The 23908-nt window shown below is 42.5% G+C and overlaps 1 protein-coding gene across 20 annotated transcripts in view; it reads left to right on the top strand.

The window, feature by feature from the left end:
* Positions 1-23908, top strand: part of RASGRP1 (RAS guanyl releasing protein 1) — a 289246-nt gene that overhangs the window by 246018 nt on the left and 19320 nt on the right. For 18 of the 20 annotated variants that reach the window (XR_009051310.1, XM_057721599.1, XM_057721614.1 and 15 more), the window contains 8 exons: positions 864-969; positions 10292-10354; positions 11281-11412; positions 13279-13432; positions 16448-16621; positions 17590-17706; positions 20037-20312; positions 21792-21872. Coding sequence is in view for 19 of the 20 variants with exons in the window: in XM_057721599.1 (XP_057577582.1) it covers positions 864-969; positions 10292-10354; positions 11281-11412; positions 13279-13432; positions 16448-16621; positions 17590-17706; positions 20037-20312; positions 21792-21872 (1103 nt within the window). In the remaining variant the exon portion in view is untranslated. Of the gene's footprint in view, positions 1-581; positions 637-863; positions 970-10291; positions 10355-11280; positions 11413-12658; positions 12862-13278; positions 13433-16447; positions 16622-17589; positions 17707-20036; positions 20313-21791; positions 21873-23908 lie in introns of those variants that run through there. The other 2 variants (XM_057721616.1, XM_057721617.1) reach the window with 2 other exon arrangements.

The raw sequence follows: 23908 nt of genomic DNA, 5'->3' as shown, positions 1-23908 counted from the left end.
GGCTGAACCCAGCTGGAAGCTGGCTAGCAAGGAGCCTGGTGGTGCAGTCCATGGTGAAGGACCAGCACAGCCCCTAACACTTCATGCCATAAATGTTAAATGATTTTGAAAACCACTCCAGGGAGAATCTTTGTACCCAGTGCCAGTGTATGGAATGCATCTTGTTATTTGGTACCAGCAGGATTTGGAAAACCCAACTAAGGAGCTAAGCATGATCTTTGATACAAATCATCATGGGTACTTGTAACCCACCTATAGTCTCTAAAAGCCGTGTTTGCCCTCAGTCTTCCTCTCTTATTCCCATCCAGAGGCGCATTGCCCGTAAAGCTAGGGAAGCTTACATTTCAGGGCCCCTCACTTCCCTGAGCCCCTTCCAAGGCCATAGGATAGCCCTAGAAATGTATTCACATGGTCATATGTTTTTGTAAAATTTGCAAGAGCAAGGTATTTTAACTGTAACCTAGTAAGACTATAACTTTTTTCACTCTGACTCCAGAAAGGACTTCCACCTCCCCCCATTATATGCCCTGTAGGCGTCTCAAAACCTGGATCCACTTCTGCTTTCAACAGAGACTCACATGTACCGGTGCAAATGTTATCCTTTCTCCATGATTTTACCACCTGTCCAGCAGGGCGGTTAGTGAGCTTCAAAATGGACATTTGGGGACGGGGAGAATGCAGCAGGAGGGTAGGAAAAGCAAAGGGGGGGAGGGGTGGTGCCAGAGGCAGTGGAGGAAGGGCTGCACCTGCAGAGCCCGCACTCTGGTCTTCCACCCGCGAGTGATTGGGGGTTGGCAGGTGCCCCACCGGGTAACTAACTCCTCTCTGGGGCCTGGCTCAGATGCTGCTCTTTATGTTTTCAGATGCAGACGGAAACCTGTGTCGAAGTAACCAACTGTTGCAAGTCATGCTGACCATGCACCGAATTCTCATTTCCTCTGCTGAACTGCTCCAAAAAGTTATCACCCTATATCCTTTAGCACAGTGCCTGGCAGTCCCCAAATGGGATTCGTTCAGAAGTATCTTGAAATTTGAAGGGTGCTTTCATTTTGGTTGGTTTGGCATAACCCTGAGTAGTCACTGTGTTCATATGTCCTTTCAGGGAATGGTGTGCGTGTCTCTGGGTATGTGTGTGTGTGCATATATGTGTGTGTGTATCTCCTGTTGGGCAAGGCAATGTTATTGATGCTGATTGCTCTGGGAAGAGGCCAAAGAAATCAACATGCAAAAGAAACCGTTGTCGTCAGCTCCTGCTAGTGAAAAATACTTTTCCTGTAGGTTAATCAAAATGCATATTCATCCCATGCAAACTGACGAGGGTGCAGGCATGACTCAAGGGAGAAAGTGCATTCTGGCTTTCCTGGCCAATTCTTCAACCTTCCCCAGGTTCAGAAGAGAGCTTCCGGATGCCAGAGCAACTGGAGAGTCTGCTGGTGCCTTTTTGCTTCAGGCAGAGGCACTGGCTATGCGCCAAGCAACCCTGCTGGATTCTAACCTCCTTTTGGGGTGTGAATTGAGTTGGGTGGAGAAAACGGCTGCCTTCTCCCTCTCACTGATGACTGATGACACTGTGGGCTGTAGGTGGGGTGAGACTGTTTAGCACCTTGAAGCCCAGGTGCCTGGCACTGAATCATGCTTTGTAGCTGTTCTAACCCTTTACCACTCTCCTCAGCCCTCCTTTTCATCTCATGGGACACAGGAAAAACATAAACGCCATCAGGACTGAATCTCTTCTCTAAACTTACTTATAAACCTTTTTCCTCGCACCTCAAAGGAGGTGTTTTCAGTGGCATTCCAAGGGCACAACCTTGGGAGGGGTCCATGTAATGAGAGGTGCAGGTAATAAGTGGATGTCTGGTCGGCAAAGATTTTTAAAACAGTAATAAAATAGACTCAGCGTTGTTCCACATTTTATTAACTCCACATACCAGCAATTCTACGCAATGTCAGTGATTAAATCCTCCTTGCTTTGTTGCGCTAAGGACTAAGCTGTACCTGGGGTGCCCATCTTGGTCCCTGCCAGGTACCTGCCCCCAGGGTGGAACCAGAACCCTCTTCCTCCCTGTCCTCCCTCCTGCTCTCACAGACTCTTTATTGGTTAACTCTCCTCTCTCCTGTCCTTTTAAACCCTGCCTCTTCAGTGGTGCCTGCCCCTCGGCCTAAAACACATTCAAGTCTCCCCAACCTAAAAATAAACTCTCAACCCTGCCTCCCCTTCATTCCATTGTTAGAGTTAGAAATGTGATGCACAAACTTCTTAAAATAGCCTGCACTCATTATCTCCCATCTCTCAACTCCCACTCACTCCTTCACCCAACTGTGGCCTCCACCCCTGTACTCAGACTTTCCTCTGATGTCACCAGTGACCTCCTCGTTGCCAAGCCTGGTGGCTTTTTTTCCACCCTTGTTTACAGCGGCCTCCCTGTAGAGGCATCATTGACAACACCCTGCCTCTCCAGACCCCCTTCAGGGCTCCAGGAACCGGAACTGCGCCTTCCCGGCTCTCCCTCCTCCTGGACTGCCCTCCTCCAGCTCTCTGTCCAGCCTCTTCTTTGAGTACCTCCTCAAGATGGGGATAACATCCTGGTTTCTTCTCACTGTGCTTCCCTTGGGTGGTTTCTCACCAGGACTTCCATCAGCATTCCTCTGAGGTCTTTCAAGTCCTTATTTCCCTAACCCAAACCGTGTTTGTTTTTTTTTTTTTTTAATGTTTGGACTACTTTGTCCTGCAGACACTGCAATCTTAATATGCTCAGAACTTATTAACTCACCACCTCAGCTACTACTAGCATTCGTTCTGCTTTGACGCCTGTATTTTCAATTTCAGTTCATGGTATTGTTGCCCATCCAGTGGTCTTAAAGCGGCAACATCAAAGCATCACAATCCTCCCAGCCTTTCACCTCCTACAGAGTCTGTCGCCCAATCCCAGGGTTCCTGCTTCAGAAATGACTCTTTTCTCTGCTCTTCTCTCCATTCCCATGCCTCTGCCTTCGTGTGGGCCCCCACGGTCTCTCTCCCCAGCCTCTGTCCCGAACTGGGTTTCTCAGCTGCACCACCACCCCCTCCCTCGTGTATCTACCGCTGCAGTTACTTTCCTGAGAAGTGAATCAGGCAAGCCATGCCCCAGAGCCTCTGCAAATAGAGGGTAGTGGCGACTCCTCAGCTGCCAGGAAATGGCCCTCCACAGTCTGGCCCAGTGTGCCCCTCCTGCTCCACCTTCAGCTCTCTCAGATACCCTTTCTCCTCCACACTGAACGTCTCAACACACCAGACTGGAGTGCGTCCTTTTATGTGTCCGTTAAAGAAGGATTGTTTCCTGTTTTTCCATTGTTAAAAGACAGAGAGAGAAAAAATTTAACAACGTGCTTTGAATAGTTCAGATGCCTGAAGAGTACAGCCAGAACTGCCCTGGTACTTCGTTGCCACAGCACTGCTCGTGAAGATGTGGAGCCTGAAGCTTCCAGCAGACAGTGACGACTCCCCCAGGTGGGCAGACGCCTGAGTCCCTGATTCCTGGCCTGCAGGTGCTGCTGTCTGCTTCCTCTCCTCAAGTGCGAGAGTAGTGCCTGCCTGGCTCGCGGCCGCCTCTGCTGTGGCACAGGGGCTCTGGGCCCTCGGGAGGCTCTGCCCCCTGAATGGCGTCTGCACACGCACAGGCTCAGCCCTCATGTGGAGCCTGACTGGGCTCACAAAGCCTGCTCCACGCGTGGTATCCAGCACTGTGCACTGGGGAATGGATGTGTGAAGAGAAGGACGGGGAGCAACCGGGAGGAAGATAAACTCCACAGTCAAAGGCCCCGTGTTGATTCTTATGTCCACCAATTTGTTTTAAAAGAAAAGTGTGGGGGGGGGGGGCTTGTGCCTTCTTCATTAATAAGGAAGAAGTTACTAAGAAATTTCAAAATTAGATCAAATAATAAAAATATAGACTCTGAGACATTTATCTAGAATGTGCCTTATGCTTGAATCTCTTTGCACTGAAGGGATGCATTTTCTTAGCCATGTGGCATAAAGAAATGTAACGTCATCTCATTTTCACTCCTGCCTTTCATGTCCAAGGAAAGGCAGGCATCGGAACCATTCACTTCATGAAGTTTGCGGGTTGCCTGGGCTTATTTTTTATATTGATTACCTTTGTTGTTGTTGTTGTGTGTGTATGTGATTTTGTGTTGTGTGTTTCTGGTTTGGTTTTCGTGTTCTTAGGGGCAGATTTTATAAACAGTAAATCTATCAAAATGTAGAGTTTTTAAGTTAATATCATTTTACAAAAAGTACAAATTTCAGAGCCATAGTTTTTCTTTAGGGATTCAAGTTTAGCTTGCAAATCTTATTATTCTTTCTATAAGTCTAGAATGTCCCACCAAACATTTTTAATGAACCTTGGGTTGACAAATGTTTGGTTAATCGGAATAATGCCAATTGATTAAATACTTCCAATGGTTTTAAACAATTATGAATTTTATTTTTTTCTTCCAGTTTTATGGCGATATAACTGACATAAAGCACTGTGAAAGTTTAAGGTTTGAAGCATGGTTTATGATAAGTTTAGTGGACATCTATCATTTAATTAGATACAAAATTAAAGGAATTTTAAAATTTTTTCTGGAATTTTCCCTCGTAGCAACTTTCATATATAACATCAAGCAGCATTTATTATATTTATCATGTTGTACATTACATCCCTAGTACTTATTGATCTTATAAGTTTGTATCTTTTGACTGCCTTCATACAATCCCCCCTTTTCCCATCCCCTTCCTCTGGTAACCACAAATCTGATCTCTTTTTCTATGTTTAGAGGTTGTTTGTTTGCTTGTTTTTGAAGTATAATTGATCTACAACACTATGTTAGTTTCTGTTACATAACAGTGATTTGATACTTCTATACATTTCAAACTCAACACCACAGTAAGTCTAGTTACCATATGTCATCCTACAAAGATATTACATAGTTATTGACTGTATTCCCCATACAGTGCATTTCTTACCCATGACTCATTTATTTTGCAGGTGAAAGTTTGTACATCTTAATCTTCCTCACCTATTTCTTTCCTCCCCCTACTGCCCTCCCCTCTGGCAAACACCTGTTTGTTCTCTGTACCTATAACTCTGTTCTGTTATGTTTGTTCACTTGTTTTGTTTTTTTAGATTCCACATATAAATAAAATCATACAGTATTTGTCTTTCTCTGTCTGACATTTCACTTACTCTGTACCCTCTGGGTCTATCCATGTTGTCGCAAACGGCAAGCTTTCATTCTTTTTTATGGCTAATTGTGTGTTTGTGTGTGTGTACCACATCTTCTTTATTTATTCGTCTCTTGACGGACACTTAGGTTGCTTCCATATCTTAGCTATTGTAAATAATGCTGCATTGACCACATGGCTGCATATGTCTTTTCTAATTAGTGTTTTTGTCCTCCTCAGATAAATACCCAGGAGTGGAATTGCTGGACCATATGGCAGTTCTATTTTTAATTTTTTGAGGAACCTCCATACTGTTTTTCATAGTGGCTGCACCAATTTACATTCCCACCAACAATGCACAAGAGTTCTGTTTTCTCCACATCTTCAGCAACACTTGTCATTTGCTGTCTTTTTGGTAATAGCCACTCTTAACAAGTGTGAGGTGGTATCTTATTGTGGTTTTGATTTGCATTTTCCTAATGATTAATGATATTGAGCATCTTTTCATGTGGCTGTTGGCCATTTGTTTGTCTTCCTTGGAAAAATGTATATTCAGATCCCATGACAATTTTATAATCAGGTTTTTTTTTTGATGTTGAGTTGTGTGAGTTCTTTGTATATTTTGGATATTAACCCCTTATCAGACATATCATTTGCAGATATCTTCACCGTTTAGTGGTGGCCTTTTCATTTTGTTGATAGTTTTCTTCGTTGTGCAAAAGCTTTTTAGTTTGATATAGTCCCATATGTTTATTTTTGCTTTTGTTTCCCTTGCCTGAGGAGACATATCCCAAAAAAAAAGCTATGAAGACCAATATCAAAGATCATACTGCCTATATTTTCTTGTATAAGTTTTATGGTTTCAGATCTTACATTTAAGTTCTTAATCAATTTTGAATTTATTTTTGTGCATAGTGTGACAGCATAGTCCAGTTTGAGTTTTTTGCATGTAGCTGTCCAGTTTCCCCAATACTATTTATTGAAGAGATGTTCTTTATTATATATTCTTTCCTCTTTTTTTTTTTTTTTAGATTAATTAACCATAAGTGTGTGGGTTAATTTCTGGGCTGTTTATTCTTTTACATTGATCTATGTGTGTGTGTTTGTGCTAATACCATCCTGTTTTGATGACTGTAGGTTTGTAGTATAGTCTGAAGTCATGGAGTGTGATACCTCCAGCTCTGTTCTTCTTTCTCAAGATTGTTTTGGCTATTCAGGGACTTTTGTGTTTCCATAGAAATTTTAGAATTATTTTAGTTCTGTGAAAAATGCCATTGGTATTTTGATAGGATTGCATTGAATCTGTAGATTGCCTTGGGTAGTATGGTCACTTTAACAATATTCTTCTAATCCATGAACATGGTATAACTTTCCATCTGTTATGTCATCTTCAGTTTTTCTCATTAGTGTCTTAAAATTTTCTGACTATGGGTCTTTTACCTACATAGTTAGATTTATTCCTGGATATTCTATTCTTCTTGATGTGATTGTAAATGGGATTGTTTTCTTAATTTCTCTTTCTGCTAGTTCCTTGTTAGTATATAGACATGCAGTGGATTTTTATATATTAATTTTGTACCCTGCAGCTTTGCCAAATTCATTGATGAGCTCTAGTCATTTTTTGGTGGCATCTTGAGGATTTTCTATGTATAGAATCATGTCACCTTCAAACAGTGACAGTTTTACTTCTTCCTTTCCAATTGGATTCCTTTTATTTCTTTTTCTTGTCTGATTGCTCTGGCTAGGACTTCCAATATACGTTGAATAAAAGTGGTGAGAGTGGGCATTCTTATCTTGTTCCTAATCATAGAAAAAATGCTTTCAGCTTTTGAGTATGATATTAACTGTGGGCTTATAATATATGGCCTTTACTATGTTGAGGTTATTCCCTCTATACTGCTTTATGGAAAGTTTTTGTCATAAATGGTTGTTGAATTCTCTCAAACCCTTTTTCTGCATCATGGAGATGATCATGTGATTTTTATTCTTCAGTTTTTCAACAAGGTATATCCCATTGACTGATGTGTGGATGTTGAACTACCCTTGCATCCATTGGATAAATTCTGCTTGAGCACAGTGTATGTGTCTTTTAATATATTGTTGTATTTCATTTGCTAATATTTTGTTGAGAATTTTTGCGTGTATGTTCATCATATTTTTATCAGTGATATTGGCCTGTAATTTTATTTTTCTGGGATACCTTTAAATAGTTTTAATATCAGGGTGATGCTGGCCTCATAGAATGAGTTAGGAAGTGTTCCTTTTTCTGCACATTTTTTAGGATAGCTTGATAGGTGTTTACTCTTTTCTAAATGTTTGGTAGAATTCACCTGTGAAGCCATCTGTTCCTGGACTTCTATTTGCTGGGAGTTTATTTTTAATTACTGATTCAATTTCATTATTGGAAATTAGTCTGCTCGTATTTTCCATTTCTTCCTGGTTCAGTCTTGGGAGAGTGTACACTTCTAGGAATTTGTATCTTTCTTTAGGTTGTCCATTTTATTGGCGTATAACTGTTTGTAGTAATTGCTTATGACCTTTTGTATTTCTGTGGTATTGATTGTAACTTCTTTTTCATTTCTGATTTTATTGATTTGGGCCCTCTTGCAGTTTTTTCCTTGAAGAGTCTAACTAAAGGTTTACCAATTTTATCTTTTCAAAAAACTAGCTCTTAGTTTCATTGATTTTTCCTGTTTTTCAGTCTCTATTTCATATATTTCTGCTCTGATCTTTATAATTTCTTTCTTTCTACTAACTTTGGGTTTTGTTTGTTCTTCTTTTTCTTGTTCCTTTAGGTGTAAGGTTAGGTGGTTTATTTGAGATTTTTCTTGTTTCCTGAGGTGAGCTTGTAGTACTGTAAACTTTCTTCTTAGAACTGCTTTTACTGCATCCCATAGATTTTGGATCATTGTTTTTTGTGTTCATTTGTCTCCAGGTATTTTTTTATTTCTTCCTTGATTTTTTTCAGCAATCCATTGGTTGTTTAGCAGCATATTGTTTAGTCTCCACCTGTTTGTGTTTTTTGCAGGGTTTTTTTTTTTAATAGTTGATTTCTAGTCTTATAGCATTGTGGGCGGAAGAAATGATGGATATGATTTCAGTTTTCTGAAATTTACTGAGATTCATTTTGTGGCCTAGCATGTGATCTATCGTGGAGAATGTTCCATTTACACTTGAAAAGTATGTGTATTCTGCTGCTTTTGAATGGAATGTTTTATATATATATAAAATATATAGAGAGAGAGAGCGAGAGAAAGTAAGTAAGTGCATCTGGTCTAATGTGTCATTTAAGACCAGTGTTTCCTTATTGATATTCTTATTGGATGGTCTGTCCATTGATATAAGTCAGGGTGTTAAAATCCTCTACTATTATTGTGTTATTGTCATTTTCTCCCTTTATGTCTATTAATATTTGCTTTATATATTTAGGTGCTCCTATAATGAGTGCATACATATTTACAATTGTCGTCTCCTCTTCTTGGAATGATCCCTTGATCATTATGTAATGTCTTCCTTTGTCTCTTGTTACAGTTTTTGTTTTTAAGTCTGTTTTGTCTGATATAAGTATTGCTACCTTGGCTTTCTTTTTATTTCCATTTCATGGAATACCTTTTTTTACCCCCCACTTTCAGTCTGTGTGTCTTTAGAGCTGAAGTACATCTCTTGTGGGCAGCATACATATGGATCTTGTTTTTGTATCCATTCAGCCACTCTGTGTCTTTTGATTAGAGCGTTTAGTCCATTTACACTTAATTATTGATAGGTATGTACTTATATAATTATAAATTTTATATTTTAGATTTTTAAATACATCAGAGGCTTTTCTGAATTCTAAATAGTTTTTATAACTTCAGTAGATTAAAATTATCAACAGTAAAGCTAACATTATCTTAGATGTTCCAAAGCTATGCATAAACTTAATGCAATTTGAATTTAAAATCACAAGTGTAAATCCCTTAATTGTATATTCCAAATTGATGTTTCAAGACTATCATTCTAATATGCTCTTAAACATTACAGGTATATAAGATTTCAAAATGCACAGATCCCTTCCTAATAAAAAAAAATCAGTAACATGATTTGGACTGTCTTTCACTTTGCTCTCTTTAAGTCTAAGTTTTCTAAGGGTTAAAATATGTGTATCCACTGAAAAGAAGACTGCTTAGCCCCAGTTAATTGAGACATCTGCTCAGTGGATTCCTTACAAGGGCCCTGGTGGAGTTCACGGAGCCCTGGATTGTGGTTAATTTGACATGGTTTTTAGAGGAGAAAGAGGGCAGTATCTTGCAGGCACACAGCCCACATAGCCTGATTCCTCAGTATGTTGACCACCCAGGTTCATCACTGGATTGGATTTTGCATTTTTTTGACCTTTACAATAAACACTTATTCTTTCCATATTATCTCTAGAGACACATGAACTTGATGGAACTTTGCTATTCTTTCATGTTCTTAGAATGGCATCATTCTCATGGAATATTTTGAATGATATTGATCCTTAATGTGCTCTCCAGTTGGATCATTCACATGGCTTTTTCTGACTTGCCATTACAACCTGTAAGATCAATCTGCTGACATTCTCTAGGCATATATTATCATTTTCCTTTTGTTGCCTTAAGTATCATTACAATGTATCTGAATATTTATTCCTTCCCTTTCTTCTAATTCACTGCACAGAATTTTTATCAGTTGCTGAAAAGATAAGAAGGAGCTCCTCCTTTTTAGCTTGTCATCTCTGGCAGACTTCTAGTCTTGGGCATGAGCAGAGGTCACTTGCCCCTTCTTCACTTCTTACAGGTCACTGGTGCTGGGGCCTTGCCGTGCTGTTAACTTCCTACTTCTGCAGAGGAGATGCTGTGGCCTTCTTGCATAGGCCACTTCAGCGTGGGCTAAAGTCACCATCTTCACCCTTCTAGGTGGCAATAAGCATACAGCTGCACACATCGAGTTGGTTTTATCCTGTGGCCAGAGAGATAAGAACACATTTTCATTAAAAGAAATTATTTGGGGAATGGGGGGAGGGTAGTTTTAGCAAATACTTCCAAAGATGAGAAGCTGTTTGGTTTCTATAACAGAAGCTTCCCTTTCCCTTAACCACAGCCCTACCTATAAGGATGCCTTGGCAAAGAATTCACCAGGGCTTTGCCTGAAGATCTGCTATTTTGTAAGGTAACATTTCTGCATGCATTTGGGACTTTGTGGAGTGGGGTGAAATGAAAGAGCCAGAGACTCTAGTTCTTTCCCTGTCCTCCCTGCCCTTCCCTTCCTGACCAACTGTACAACACCTCTGGACAGACCAGAGGGGCAGTTGTTAGTACTAGAAATTCCTCAAAGAGCATAGTGAGTTTTTCTGGTGTGCCTGAGCTTAATATTTTATACCAATGTTTTCATCAACCTTACAGCATTTTGGTATCATGTGACATAAAGGAAAGGTTATTTTGTTTGTTTTTATTCCCAAATATAAAAGTAATGTAGCTCATATTAGAGCACTTTGAAAATGTAGAAAAGAATATAACTATAGTAATAATCACATATAGCTAACTACCTATTTTGGTATATTTCCCTTGTCTTTTTCCAAGCAGGCTTTTTAGCATAGTAGAGATCAAAACACAAGTGTATCCTATGGTTTTCACTTAACTTTAAATCATAGGAATCTTCTCTAGCCATTAAAAACTTTTTGTAAACGTTATTTTTAATGGCCACATAATATTCTAAGGTATAATAAAGTGTAATTTACAGATGCATTGTCCAATTTTTGAACATTTGGTTTGTCTGCCATTGAATTATTTGTCATTCTTTTGATACACACGGCTGTGCCTAAATCTCTGTCATAACCTCTCTGATTATGATTCATCTTATGATAGCATACCATTTAATATGGGGGGATGGGCAGAGGATTGGCGGTGGTTTTCTTTCCTCCCACCCCCACTCCAGCTCCTTATATTCTACATAGATAGTACATATTCTATATTCCCAGGAATATAGGACAAACCAGCCCCTGTTTTTTTTCTGAGTCCTTTTTGTGGGAAGAACCCACCAAAACGTGAGTCCTTGGCTTCAGTTTTGGCTTGTGTTTTTTAAATCCCGCTGTGTAGGTATTGGATAACAGAATTCTGGATCATGTTTAAAATGGATGCCAGCTTGGCGAGCACTATGGAGGAGTTTCAGGAACTGGTGAAAGCTAATGGCGAGGAGCTCCACTGCCGCCTGATTGACACAACTCAAATGTGAGTGTCGCGATTTTGATGCCTCTTTCGAAACCACCTCCCTCCATTAACACAACCCAGGCCGCTCAGCAAGGCTCTGCGTCCCACTGTGACTTCTGCTCTCCCCACCCCAAGAAGCCCTCAGGCAGGTTCCAACAAAGAGAAAAGCTTTGACATGTACCAGGAAAGCAGAGAAGCCCCCTGGTGATAACACTGTGTGTGACTAATATCCAAGAGCAGGGAAAAGTCTCAGTGGAAAAGAAATCAGGTAGCAAGATATTGACTAAAATTTATACAAAGTATCCCAAGAAACTGAAAGTGCAGTGACTAAATTGGGGCTTCTTCAGCAGCTAATGCCAGGAGGCACCCTGAACTTATACATGGGGAAGGGACTGCTGGAAAATGGATTGAGCAGCGGGTTTATAACATACATGGACGTCTGCAAGAAACACAGAACTATGCAGAGATGGAAAGGATCTCAGGAATATTTCATATTATTCCTTGGATTTCTTATTTATGAGATGGTTCCACTTTGGAAAAATGAATGCCTGTCCTAATTTGGGGAGAGGAGAGTACACTCGTATGCTAGAATAATACAAATCTCCAGGACATAGAACTCTAGGCCTGAAACATATTTTAAAGATGATTTTATCCAACATCCTGTGGAACTGAGGACTCAGCAGGGCTGGCTCATCTGGGGTCACACAACTAGTTGAGTTAATGGCAGAACAGAAGCTGGACTGTGAGAGCCCTCAGTGCCCTGTGCCATGGCCACTTAGAAGTGATTTCCAGATCACATGTCAGAGTCCCAGTTAAATCTACATAGCAGGTGGGACTCTCTGTACTTCTTTGCTTAGAATTATAATAACTTGAAAGGTAAAAGAGGTTTTACAGTAACAGTGTCTTCATTTTTAAAATGTAGCACATAGGGCCCAAGGCAGTTCTCAAACCCTGATTTCCTTGTCCCACTACACCCCTAACTGACTTTCCTCTATCAATATTTTCCATGGTATATTCTTGAGGAATTAGTCAGTGGGATATTGCCCGACCAGATATACTTGAGAAATAGTGAATTGAACTTCCCTTTTTCAGTGCATCTCAGAATCTGTAACATACTCTTTAGCTAAGGGGACTGCAGAATTTGTAGTACTTCCTAAACTCATTTAACCACAGAACCCTTTGTCAAGCGATAAGGTTCACAGGAAACCAGTTTGGGAAACAGATCTGCAACCTGCTACCTTTCTCTTTGCTTCCTTAGTGCAGGAAATTGAAACTGAATAAGAAACACATGGATTGATTACAAGAAGATGTGTGTGGGGCTAACTCTAGGGTTAGCTAGGCTTCCTTGGTCATTTCAGTGGCTGGGGACATTTGAGGAAAATGCCACAAGTCTGCTCAGAGTGACCACATGTTCCTACACATGATTCCCCAGCGTGGCATCTCCTCTCTGTGGTTCTCTGTGCTCTTCAGGTATGAAAACTTCCCCACTACCTTGAGATTTCAAACCAGATACAGTCCCCATCACCGTCATGAGATGAAGGAACACGCAGTAGTCTTGGAGGGAGCAGACCTTCCAGGGCTGCACAGAGGAGCCAGGACACTGTGAATGATGCCTGAGACTCTGTCCTTCCCACAGCCTTAAGATAAATGCATTTTACCCAGTTCCCATGGCACATTCAAAAGGCTCCTGAAAAACCAGCAAGGCTTCCTAATTGTCACCACCTGAAAAACTGATGTGGGGAGACTGTTATGCATTGTTTTGGCCAAGGAAAGTTAGCTACTGGTGCTTTGTATATCCTTGTAGGAAATGTTAATTTACTTGCATTCAAAAGCAATTTTGATTTATTCTTTTTCCCTGACTTCTCCTTTTCACTTTTCGCACAAAAGCAATGCCCGTGACTGGTCCAGGAAACTGACTCAAAGGATAAAATCCAACACCAGCAAGAAACGGAAAGTCTCCCTGCTCTTTGACCACCTGGAACCAGAAGAGCTCTCCGAGCACCTTACCTACTTGGAGTTCAAGTCCTTCCGGAGGATATCGGTATGTACCCAAGGGGCCGGAGGAAAGCTTCCCTGGGATATCTTTGAAAATAAGCAGGAAAGTTCAGCAGGCCATCCACCTCCTGACCCTAGAGGCCCCCTCGGCGCTGGTGGGCTTTCCCTGCAGACCTCGTGCAGTCGGGAGAGTCAGGACACGTGGCCGTAGTTGTTGCTCCTGCTCTGCTCCCTGCCCCCATCCTCCAAGCCCACCTCACCGCACACCACCACGCACTCAAGTGTCACACGTGATACCCTGCACACGTGAGTGTATACACAGCACGTGTGCGCGCGCACACACACTTTACCCCTGATAATCATTAGGCTTCCAGAATTTTTTTTTTAATTTTCCTCCAAAAGCATGAGGGTAAGTCCTGTAAGAGTTTGAATTCATTCTAGAATAGGCTTTGGATGGCTGTGGGAAATCTCAAAATCAGATGCCACTGCTCTCGTCCAAAATTTACCTAAACCCTTGAAGTGGTGCTGACATGGCCCAGCAGTCACCCTGATTCTAGAGATAAACTGTGCTGACCCAAACCTTGCTCCTTGAAACTCCACATGTGATACCAAAGAACACCAGCTCCACACAAGAGAACTTGCCAATGTATCCGATGCTAACAGCCTCGCTGGCCAATACGCTTTCCTGAGAAATGACTCTACTCAGCCCCTACCAGTACCAAAAGAATAGTCTACAGCTTTGCTCTAAAAGCAGAGACTACCTAGTTGCTGGATGCATTTCTTAGATGCACCTGTTCCCCCATGAAGTGATGGAGGCCCAGGGGCAGCTCGGACCAGGTCACACAGTTGATTAGAGTCAGAGCTGAGGCCAGGATTGGCGCCTCTCTCCGTCACTCAGCACCAATTTATTGAGCCTGCGTGTGTCTGGAAGGAGAGCTGCAAACCAGGTTACCAGGGTTATTATAGCTTTTCTCCCATAATGTGGACATCCTGCTGTTTTCACACAGCTGTTTGGCCAATCAGTCACCCTCCACCAGCCCCATTTGGAAGTAAGTCTCCAAGCATCCATCTGTGCAGGGACACCCATTCTCCTCACTGGTTCCCCTCAATCAGAACCACAGGCCCCAACTGAAGGCTCCCTCTGTCATGGGGGAAGGACTCTGAAAAGCACCGTTTATCACACTGGAAATCTGAGCTGTCCTGGGGCCTAGCTGGCAGGGCTGCTCAGGCCTGAGGGACATATGCTCCCTGCAAGGGCTCACATCAGTGGAGGTGGAAGGAAAGTCAGTGCAGAACAAGGCCTCTGAGCCGGTGTCGCCGCAGCGTAGGGGCAGGGTTCTAGTAGCAAATGAAGACAGCAGTTTGAACCTTCATTTCTTTTGAATGGCATGGTCCCCTAGTAGAAGACTTTGAGGGGGATTTTTCGGTTTTTTTTCCCTACACAGTTCTAAACAGTTTTCCCAAATAATAATGTTCCTCCAACATAGGGTTGGAATGAAATTTATCTCTATGAACTGAGTGGCATTTGGTATTTTCTGCATATTATTGTAATACTTTGGAGAGGGAAAGAATTATGCTGAGATAATTCTTAAAAAAAAAAATTGGATTCAATATGTTACGTTTGTAGTGGGAAGGGCATATAAATGTATTCACTGGTATGAATCAGGGGAACTTTTTCTTAGAACCAGTAAGATTTTTGCTGTATATGTCTCTCTTAAGAAGTAGATTTGGCCTACTCATATTTTTCCACCCATCAGCAATCATAGCACAGCAAAATGGGACTCAGTTAATTTGCATTCGTTTTATTTAGGTTATAAGATTTTCTCATCAGTGTGTTACTAGTCAGGCAGGACTAAGATATGTACGCTGATAACAATCCCATCCACCCTTCCCACCCAATCTCAGTGACTTAACACAGTAAATATTTATTTTTTATTCCTGCTACTTCTGACCTGGGTCAGCAGGGGCCTGTGCTGATCACACGTGCTCAGGGCCTGGATGTGGGAGGCTTCATCTTGACATGGATCTCCACGATCTCTGCAGCATGAAAAGCAATATAGCCAATCATTCGCTGGCTCTTCTATCTAAGAAGTCATCACGTCACTTCCACTCACATTCTCCTTGCTAAACTGTGTCACGTGATCACACCTGATCTCAAAGGGTAGAGTTGAGAAGCAGAGAGCTGGAAATAGCTGGGGAACAGCACCGGAAACTCCCATAGAAGCATCAGAGCAGAGCAGACTCTCCTCCCTCTGTTATACTGTTTGAGCAGAAGGATTGTTTATGACGGGGACACAGTAGCCACAGTCATGACTTACATAGTGATCTTCTGGGACATTTCCAGTTTCGCATCTGCTGTTTGTTTCATTATCAGCCATAGTGAATGCCATTGTCCAGGTGACTGGGAAACTGTGGTCACCAAATAATAGCTAACCAGTGTCATGTACCCCAGTCACTTGGCCCCTGCTCGAGTTGGTGAATAGAAGGAATCCAAACAGGTTTGTTTCAGCGTGAGGTTAATAGTTATCCTATTAGTGCCACCTCGTGCCTGTGTAGCCCTTTGAAAAGTTAAAGTGCCTTCACAGGCTATCATGTTCGATGTTAATAACAGTTCTATGTCTTAAATGAGGCAGATGTTATCCCATTTAATTTAAGAAAACAGCTAGGAGAGAGAAAAAGAGAGAGTGACATAGTAGATTTTGTAAGAGTATCTTTTTTTTTCCACTTACCTTTGGCAGCAGAGCTGGAACCAGTACTGAGATTTTTCTTGTATACTGTACCCTTAGAATTTAGAAGGGACACTATCCTTACCTACTTAATACCATATCTGGTTCCAGTATGTGTACACGTCCATTACGCCTAATGACTTCTGATGTAGATGGACCATGCTGTGGGTAGAATAAGAAAGATGCCCTTCCTATCCTCCTTGTCGGCGGGAGAGGAGGGCCAAGAGCTCCTCTGTTCCCAGCAGACTCTAGCCATCAACTCAGCAGAGGTAATGTGCCCCTCAGGTCTCCCAGGATACCGGAGAGGCAGTCCTGATGAGTTTCTTTTTCCCCAGTTCTCCGATTATCAGAATTACCTTGTGAATAGCTGCGTAAAGGAGAACCCTACCATGGAGCGGTCCATTGCCCTGTGTAACGGCATCTCCCAGTGGGTACAACTGATGGTTCTCAGCCGGCCCACCCCCCAGCTCCGAGCTGAAGTTTTCATCAAGTTCATCCAGGTGGCTCAGGTGAGTTGAGACTTTTGGCTTGGGCTGCGAGGTAAATTATCCCCTCCGCCCTCAGCCTAGTCTAACCATCAGAGCTGCTTCCCCCTCATGAACCTGCTGGTGGGGTTTGGGCACCTTCACCTGTCGCCAGTCTAGATACAGTGACTTTTCTACATCCAACACAAGGCCAGTACAGGTCATCTTCGAGGACAGGATACGGTGAGGTCTGTTTAGATCTTTAACATTTTTCAGAAGTTGCTTAATAGCCTACATTGTTTTACCAAATGTGGCCCACACGGCAAAGGAAAAGGCACTTCCAGGTTTTAGTGGAGCTGGACCAGCCTGATTTAGGTCTATGAGCCCACGTTGTGTTGAACGGCTGGGTTTGGTGCTGGAGAGGCAGAGTCTAGGCATTTGATAAGAGAAAAGCAGATACTGTGAACACATATTTGAAATTTCACAGAGATTCTAGCATCTCTATCCCAGTTACTGTCCTATATAGGCACTGGCGTTGCCCTCCGGTTACTTTGGGGTGAAGGATATAAAAGATTCCAGCTCTAGGTGTTCTAAACCAGTGTTTCTTAAAGTGTGGTACATGCACCACCTGCTCCGATATTCACTAAAGATACGTTAAAAGCACAGACCCTAAGCTCAACCCAGATCCGGGGAATCAGAACATCTGGACTTGGGTCCAGAAATCTTTGTGTCAAACAAGTACTTTGTGTGTTTCTTAGAAGCCACTGATGTAGAGGGTGGTCCACAGACCAGCTGAAACTAAAGGAGAAAGATGTGATGCTTTGCTAGATTTGGAACCTGCTGATCTAGAATTAAGCCTAAGGGAAAAAATGGACAGAAAACTACAATACCTGACCACTAGCCTTTGGTCAGAATTAGGAAAACTCATAGCACAGAGATGAGAGGCGGCCTCTAAGCTCCCATGTAACTGACATGTATGGTGACTCTGCTCGTGTCTGTTTTCTGTGTCACAGAAGCTCCACCAACTACAGAACTTCAATACGTTGATGGCAGTGATAGGAGGCCTCTGTCACAGCTCAGTCTCCAGGCTCAAGGAGACAAGTTCACACGTCCCCCATGAAATCAATAAGGTCAGTGCTCCTGTCTCCTCCACGGCCCCTTAGCAGCATTCCTAGGACCAGTGTCAGCATTTCCTCCTTGAGGGGCAACCCAGAGAGCAGTTTCGAACAACACCATGCCTTATCCACCAGGCAAAATACCGAGGAGGCAACACCCAAGAAAACCCACAGGACGGGGACAGGAACAGCACAGATTTGAGAGTGACCGTGATTCGGTCTGGCCACAGTGTTACTGCACCCATTTCCACTCGTGATTCAAAACAACGTTGTGTCTCTTTCCCATGTTCACATGCCACTGAATATCCAGAATCACTGTCTTTAGTACTGACTCCCTTGCTCTAGCAAGGAATAGTGATTCAGTGACCATAGTTCAGTTTGCACCTCAAGTGAGGTTATGTAGTGACACATTAGAAACCTAGCTAGCCAAGAACTCTTGGCGAGTGACATTCTGGAGAGTTGAATTTTCCCAGATAGTTGGAAATGAGCTTTTCAGGTTCCATTTTGTAATAGGTGGTATTTTATTGAGGAATATTTTTCTTAAGTGTCCTATGTACTTTCCTACATTATTATTTAAATTTTATAGAAAGGACTTTAATCCTTTATGACACAGGGCTATTATCACACATATAAACCCCTGTGATATGGTACAGGTGTAAATGCAGCTACTTATGGTTCGGGTTTGATAATGACCGCTCTGAGTATTTCATCTCACCTGGCCTCCCTCACTAAAAACTCAAACCTGAGTCCCCCCACCCTCCCCCCCGTCCCCCGAGCTAGCACAGCGGGAGACTCTCTTCTTAGGGAGAGGTGTCTGAGCCTCATTGCCCCATCCATTTTTCCCAGATGTTCAGCCTCCTTTGGGAGGTCTCTTATTAATCATCCCTGCTCTCACAATGCTGGAATCTAGGGACACCGCTCTACCCACCACCTCTCAGTGGTCTGGTCACCTTATAATTCCCTGATAGTGCTGGCTGACACCAGGCAGGACAACTGAAAAGACTACCCATGTCTCAGCGGTGACAGAGGGAGAGAATCACAGAGATTCATGTGTCTTCTTGTCATTTCGTTTACAAGATACAGCTTGCTCCTCTGCAGGTTGGGGTCCCCAAGCAATGCTTCCTTGTCTATAGCTGCTTGACCTCAGGGTGGTCGTCACAGTGAATTCCTAAGTCCAGGGTTAAAGTGAGTGGCCCCCCGCCCCAGTAGTTTATTTCACTTTCTAAGAGGAACAAAAGTGTCAGTCATGTTCGCTGCTAGTCTCTTCTCTTGTATTTCCCACGCTCCACACTCACTGGCCCTGTTTGCTAGACGTATGTGAGGAGACTCTCTTGCCAGCCACATGACTGCAGGAGGCTGACTCCCAGGCCTCAAGTTCTTCATCGGGGGGAAATGGTACTTCTTAGGCCACAATTTTATTACAGGAATTTCCAGCACAGTGTTTAAAATGGTTATTTTGTGTAGTGATGTGATTGGCAGGCGGTCTCTCCTTCCTGTCTTTGCTTCTGAGAAAGCTGGTCATCACACATGGGGGTGGGGTTCTGTGAACCGTCTGCTGATTTGAAGCAGCCTAGTTGGAAGGAACGACGGATCCGGCTGCTCCTTTGCTGTACTGGGAGCAGGTGCAGAGCCCCCCAGGGCCTCCACTGCATCTTCTCTCAGGTCCTTTGCTGGGAATTGGTCTAGCCTGTTCAGTCCCCCTATCCAGGGTTTCGGTCTGTGAGTGGAATGTCGCCTGCTTCCTAGACATAGGCCCATGTTGAGACTCACCAAGCGAAAGTCCATGGAGCACAGCATAAGGAATAAGAACAGGCGATAGACTACTGAAGTGCCACACTGGAAACATGCTTTCCCACGCCAGCCGCGTAGGCAGCACACGTCAGGTGTTACGCAGTGCAGTGTCTCTAGAAGCATTCGGAAGACACTAGGGAAGGGAACTGCATGGCTTGGGGACTGAGGTCAGAGGGGACTCAGTATGCACTTGGTATGCCCTGTATACTCTTGTACGCTTTAAAATTTTTTTTTTTATCGTGTGCTTTTTTATATTTAAAAAGAACAATTTTTAGCATCAAAATGGTAAATAAAACCTCATTTGGAATTTTCCAGTTATGTAGTAAAGCACTCCTTGAGTTTTGTATGTCTACATCGCAGAGTAGAGTTTGACGTAAGCTGGAGTTTTAAAACTGGGGAGTCAGAGTCTGCACCTTTAGATGGATCACCCCTGCCTGACAAATCAGGGATGGGGTGAAAGCATGGTAGGAGCTGAGAGTGAGCAGGGGGCGGCTGCAGACAACACAGCCTGCCTGGAGGGTACCTGTGACCCGGTCTCTTCCTCTGCTTTGTAGGTTCTGGGTGAGATGACCGAGCTGCTGTCCTCCTGCAGAAACTATGACAACTACCGGCGCGCCTACGGGGAGTGCACCCATTTCAAGATCCCCATCCTGGGGGTGCACCTCAAGGACCTCATCTCCCTGCACGAAGCCATGCCTGACTATCTGGAGGAGGGGAAGGTGAACGTCCACAAGCTGCTGGCCCTTTACAATCATATCAGCGAACTGGTCCAGCTGCAAGAGGTCGCCCCGCCTTTGGAGGCCAACAAGGACTTGGTGCACTTGCTGACGGTGAGGCTCCACAGGAAACAAATGAGCACTTCCTTCTCAGATATCAGCTCAGCTAAGCCTCTTAGAAACTCTGTGAAGTGGATACTGTCATTTCCTCCCCTTTATGGATGGGGATTCTGAGGCACAAAGACCTAACTTGCCAGAGGCTGCACATTATTAAGCAGCAGAACCTGGGCTCAGACCTGGGTGGTGGGACTCTGGGGCTGTGCTCTTAAGCACTATGCCCTTTGGACTTCTAGGAGTGTTCCCCTTCCCCTGAAAAAGTCAGTCCTAAGCGCTCTGGGAGGAGCTGATAGCAAACAGGGTATAAGGCTTCATATGAGAAGGAGACAGTGGGTTCTCATGAAAAAAAAAAAAAAGGACAAGGCAGTGAGGGGAAAAAAAAAAGGTTCATTATTGAGTTCTGCCACCACTGGCTCAGATCCCAGAGATATTCAAGCCAAGGGCAGGCAGACACTTGTAGAGGTGCAGGAGACCAGGATTTTTACTTTGGGTGCGGGGTGAGATCAGATGAACTCCCTTCCAGATCTGTATTTCACCAGCTGTGTGACTGTGGGCACATAACTCTAACTCTGTGTATCCTCCTCTGTAAAGTCAGAGGGATTCATCTCTGGGATGACTTCTCACCTCTCTTTCAGTTCTAAAATTAGATAATTTTCAATCTGCTTTTTTTTTTTTTGCAGAATGAAATAATCACTGTAGCCTCTTCCTACATCACAGGATTATTCTCATAGTGCCTCAGGCTTTGCGTTCAGCTAGTGTCTAATCCCAGCCCTTTTGCTAATTGTCCAGGTGACCTTGGCTGGTTTCAGCCTTAGCATCAACTGAGGAAACAGGCACTGAATCTTAACTTTCTTGGTTCACAAATTCTGTGAGGAAAGCTGTAAACATTTTCCCCCCAAAATATACATAAGCCATATGTATGCAAAAACATGCATGTTTTTGAGTTCTGAACTCCCTGAAGCCCATCCACAGAATCCAGGTTAAGAACATAGTTATTTCTAAGACCTCTCTCCTCTAAAATTTTATAGTTCTAAGATATATGAAACTCTTAATATTGGTTGGTATTACATGTTATCTTTTAAACTGCGGGTTCTGTTGCTAGAACCAAAATCTAATGGTATCAGGCCATGCAAACTGTCCTTTCAGATCATCCATCTGCTTTGGGAGAGCACACGTGAGGTGTGGACCATCTGATCAGATAGCTCTACATAGAAGCTTAGCTATTAAACCATAGTTTGAAAGAGGGGCACCTTGAGACGTCTCCAAAACTTAAAAACATTTTAACAAGAACTAATGCTTGCCCTATTGCAACAGCAGATGTTATTCCCCAAAAAACTGTGTGAAGTTTTAAAAACAAATGACTTCCAGCCTAGAAGGGTAAACCACTAGAGAGGAAGAACCAAGAAAGAAACACATCAGCCCTGGGAAAGGCAAACAGCATCCTAGCAGTTAACTCTGTTCTGCTTTGCTCTGCAGCTATCCCTAGATCTCTACTACACTGAAGATGAAATCTACGAGCTTTCTTATGCCCGGGAACCCAGGAACCACAAAGCTCCAGTGAGTTTTTCATATTAAGATTCCTACGTGAAACAGGTGCTTTACAAGCTGCTCATCAAGATCATCTTGGAATGGACTTTAGTTAGGATTAAGAAGCACATATGTTTTTACTATGTGCCCAACATTGTGCTAGGAATAAGGAAAGCTTTGACATATGTATGAGGAGTAGTTCCTGACCGTAAAGAGCTTGCACACTACTCGAGGGGATAAGACTAATATGTGAACAGACTAATATGTAAACAGTAAATAACTACATGCCAAGAGTGTCAGAAGGAGTGGGGGAGTCAGCCAGTGGTTTACTAGTTAGAGAAGGGATATAGCATCGTGGGCTGGAGTGACCTCTCCCTCCTGTTGATTATGAAGTGTCCTGACATCACTTGTTTCCCTTCATGATTTGTTGATGATAATGGTATGTATATGAATCAGAAGTTCAACTTCAGAGGATTTTCAGCTTGGTCTAGATATGCCCCCTCATCCTGTATTCATGTGGGTCAGAAAGAGCAGTCAGCTGGGTCTTTTGACCTCTTGTGCTGAGAAGTCCTCAAAATAGTGCACAGTCCTGGCTACACAGAAGGGACTTCACAGGTTATCTTGCCCTGCCTCCCTACAGGCAGGTGAAATAATTTCAGTCTTCCTTTTGAAAGACCAATAATCCCCAGTCTCCTAGGAAGCTCACCAGCCTCAAAGCAAGTGGTACTCAAGGGTAGAGAGTTGCCCGTATGTGAGAAATTCAGCTTATCTGTTCAGATAGCTAAATTCCTTTTTTTTTTCCAAAAGAAAGTATCACATACTTTATTTAAAACATGCACAAAATCTCTGGATTTTTACAATAAGGTTTATCAATCTTTGAGGCTCTTCCTTTAGAGAAGCATGTTAGGAGCCAGAGGCATTGAACAGGTTCGTATACACTTACATTTTTAGTTTTTGGAGAAATTTGCAAGGTTTGAAAATGCAATTTGGTATCAGTATGCTTGATATTCAAATAAAACTGATTTAAGGCTGAATTCAGTTGTATTAAAATTGGTTCATATTGTGTGCTTTAAAACTGAGTCATCAATTGACCCTTTTTTTTTTTCTCTCATGAAGAACCATCATTTTCCATTCATTCACCATGAAAATGGACTGGCTAAATTTCATTGTCTCTATACAGAAACTTCAAGTTCTAGCATCCTATTGTAACCAGAGATGTTTACTGAAAATATTCAGTAGGTTCCAGGGTGTTAGAGGGCATTCCAATGAAAAAGGGGACCTGCTTTTGTTTTCTGAAGAGATTTTAATCTGGGCCAAGTCTCAAATAGTTAGGAATGGATTCCATCTCAAATTATCTAGGGCTCAGATTTTTTTTTCTTGTGTGTCTTCCTGCCCTTTTAGCTATTTTTCTCCTCATCCATGTCTCTACTACATAGAAAGTAGAGAACAGAGAGGAAATTTTTTTTAATGTTACTGGAGTACAGTTGATTTACAGTATTCTGTTAGTTTCGGGTGTACAAGAAAGTGATTCAGTTATACATATACATATATTCATTCTTTTTCAGATTCTTTTCTCATATAGGTTATCACAGAATATTGAGTAGAGTTCCCTGTGCTATACAGTAGGGTCCATGTTGGTTATCGGCTTTATACATAGTAGTGTGTGTATGTTAATCCAAAACTCCTGATTTATGCCTCCCCACCACATTTCCCCTTAGGTAACCATATAAGTTTGTTTTCAATATCTGTAAGTCTGTTTCTGTTTTGTAAATAAGTTCGTTTCTATCATTTTTTAAATTAGATTCCGCATATGAGAATATCATATATTTGTCTGACTTACTTAGTATGATAATCTCTAGGTCTATCCCAGTTGTTACAAAGGGCATTATTTCATTCTTTTTTATGGCTAATAGTCCATTATATATATGTACAACATCTTTATCCATTACTCTGTCAGTGGACATTTAGGTTGCTTCCATGTCTTGACTGTTGTAAGTAGTGCTGCAGTGAACATTGGGGTGCATGTATCTTTTTGAATTATGGTGTTCTCTGGATATATGCCCAGA

Source organism: Hippopotamus amphibius, chromosome 2 (genome assembly GCF_030028045.1).
Source record: "Hippopotamus amphibius kiboko isolate mHipAmp2 chromosome 2, mHipAmp2.hap2, whole genome shotgun sequence".
NCBI lineage: Eukaryota > Metazoa > Chordata > Mammalia > Artiodactyla > Hippopotamidae > Hippopotamus > Hippopotamus amphibius.
Note: the sequence above shows the minus strand (reverse complement) of the source record. Positions and strands in the feature narration are given on the sequence as shown.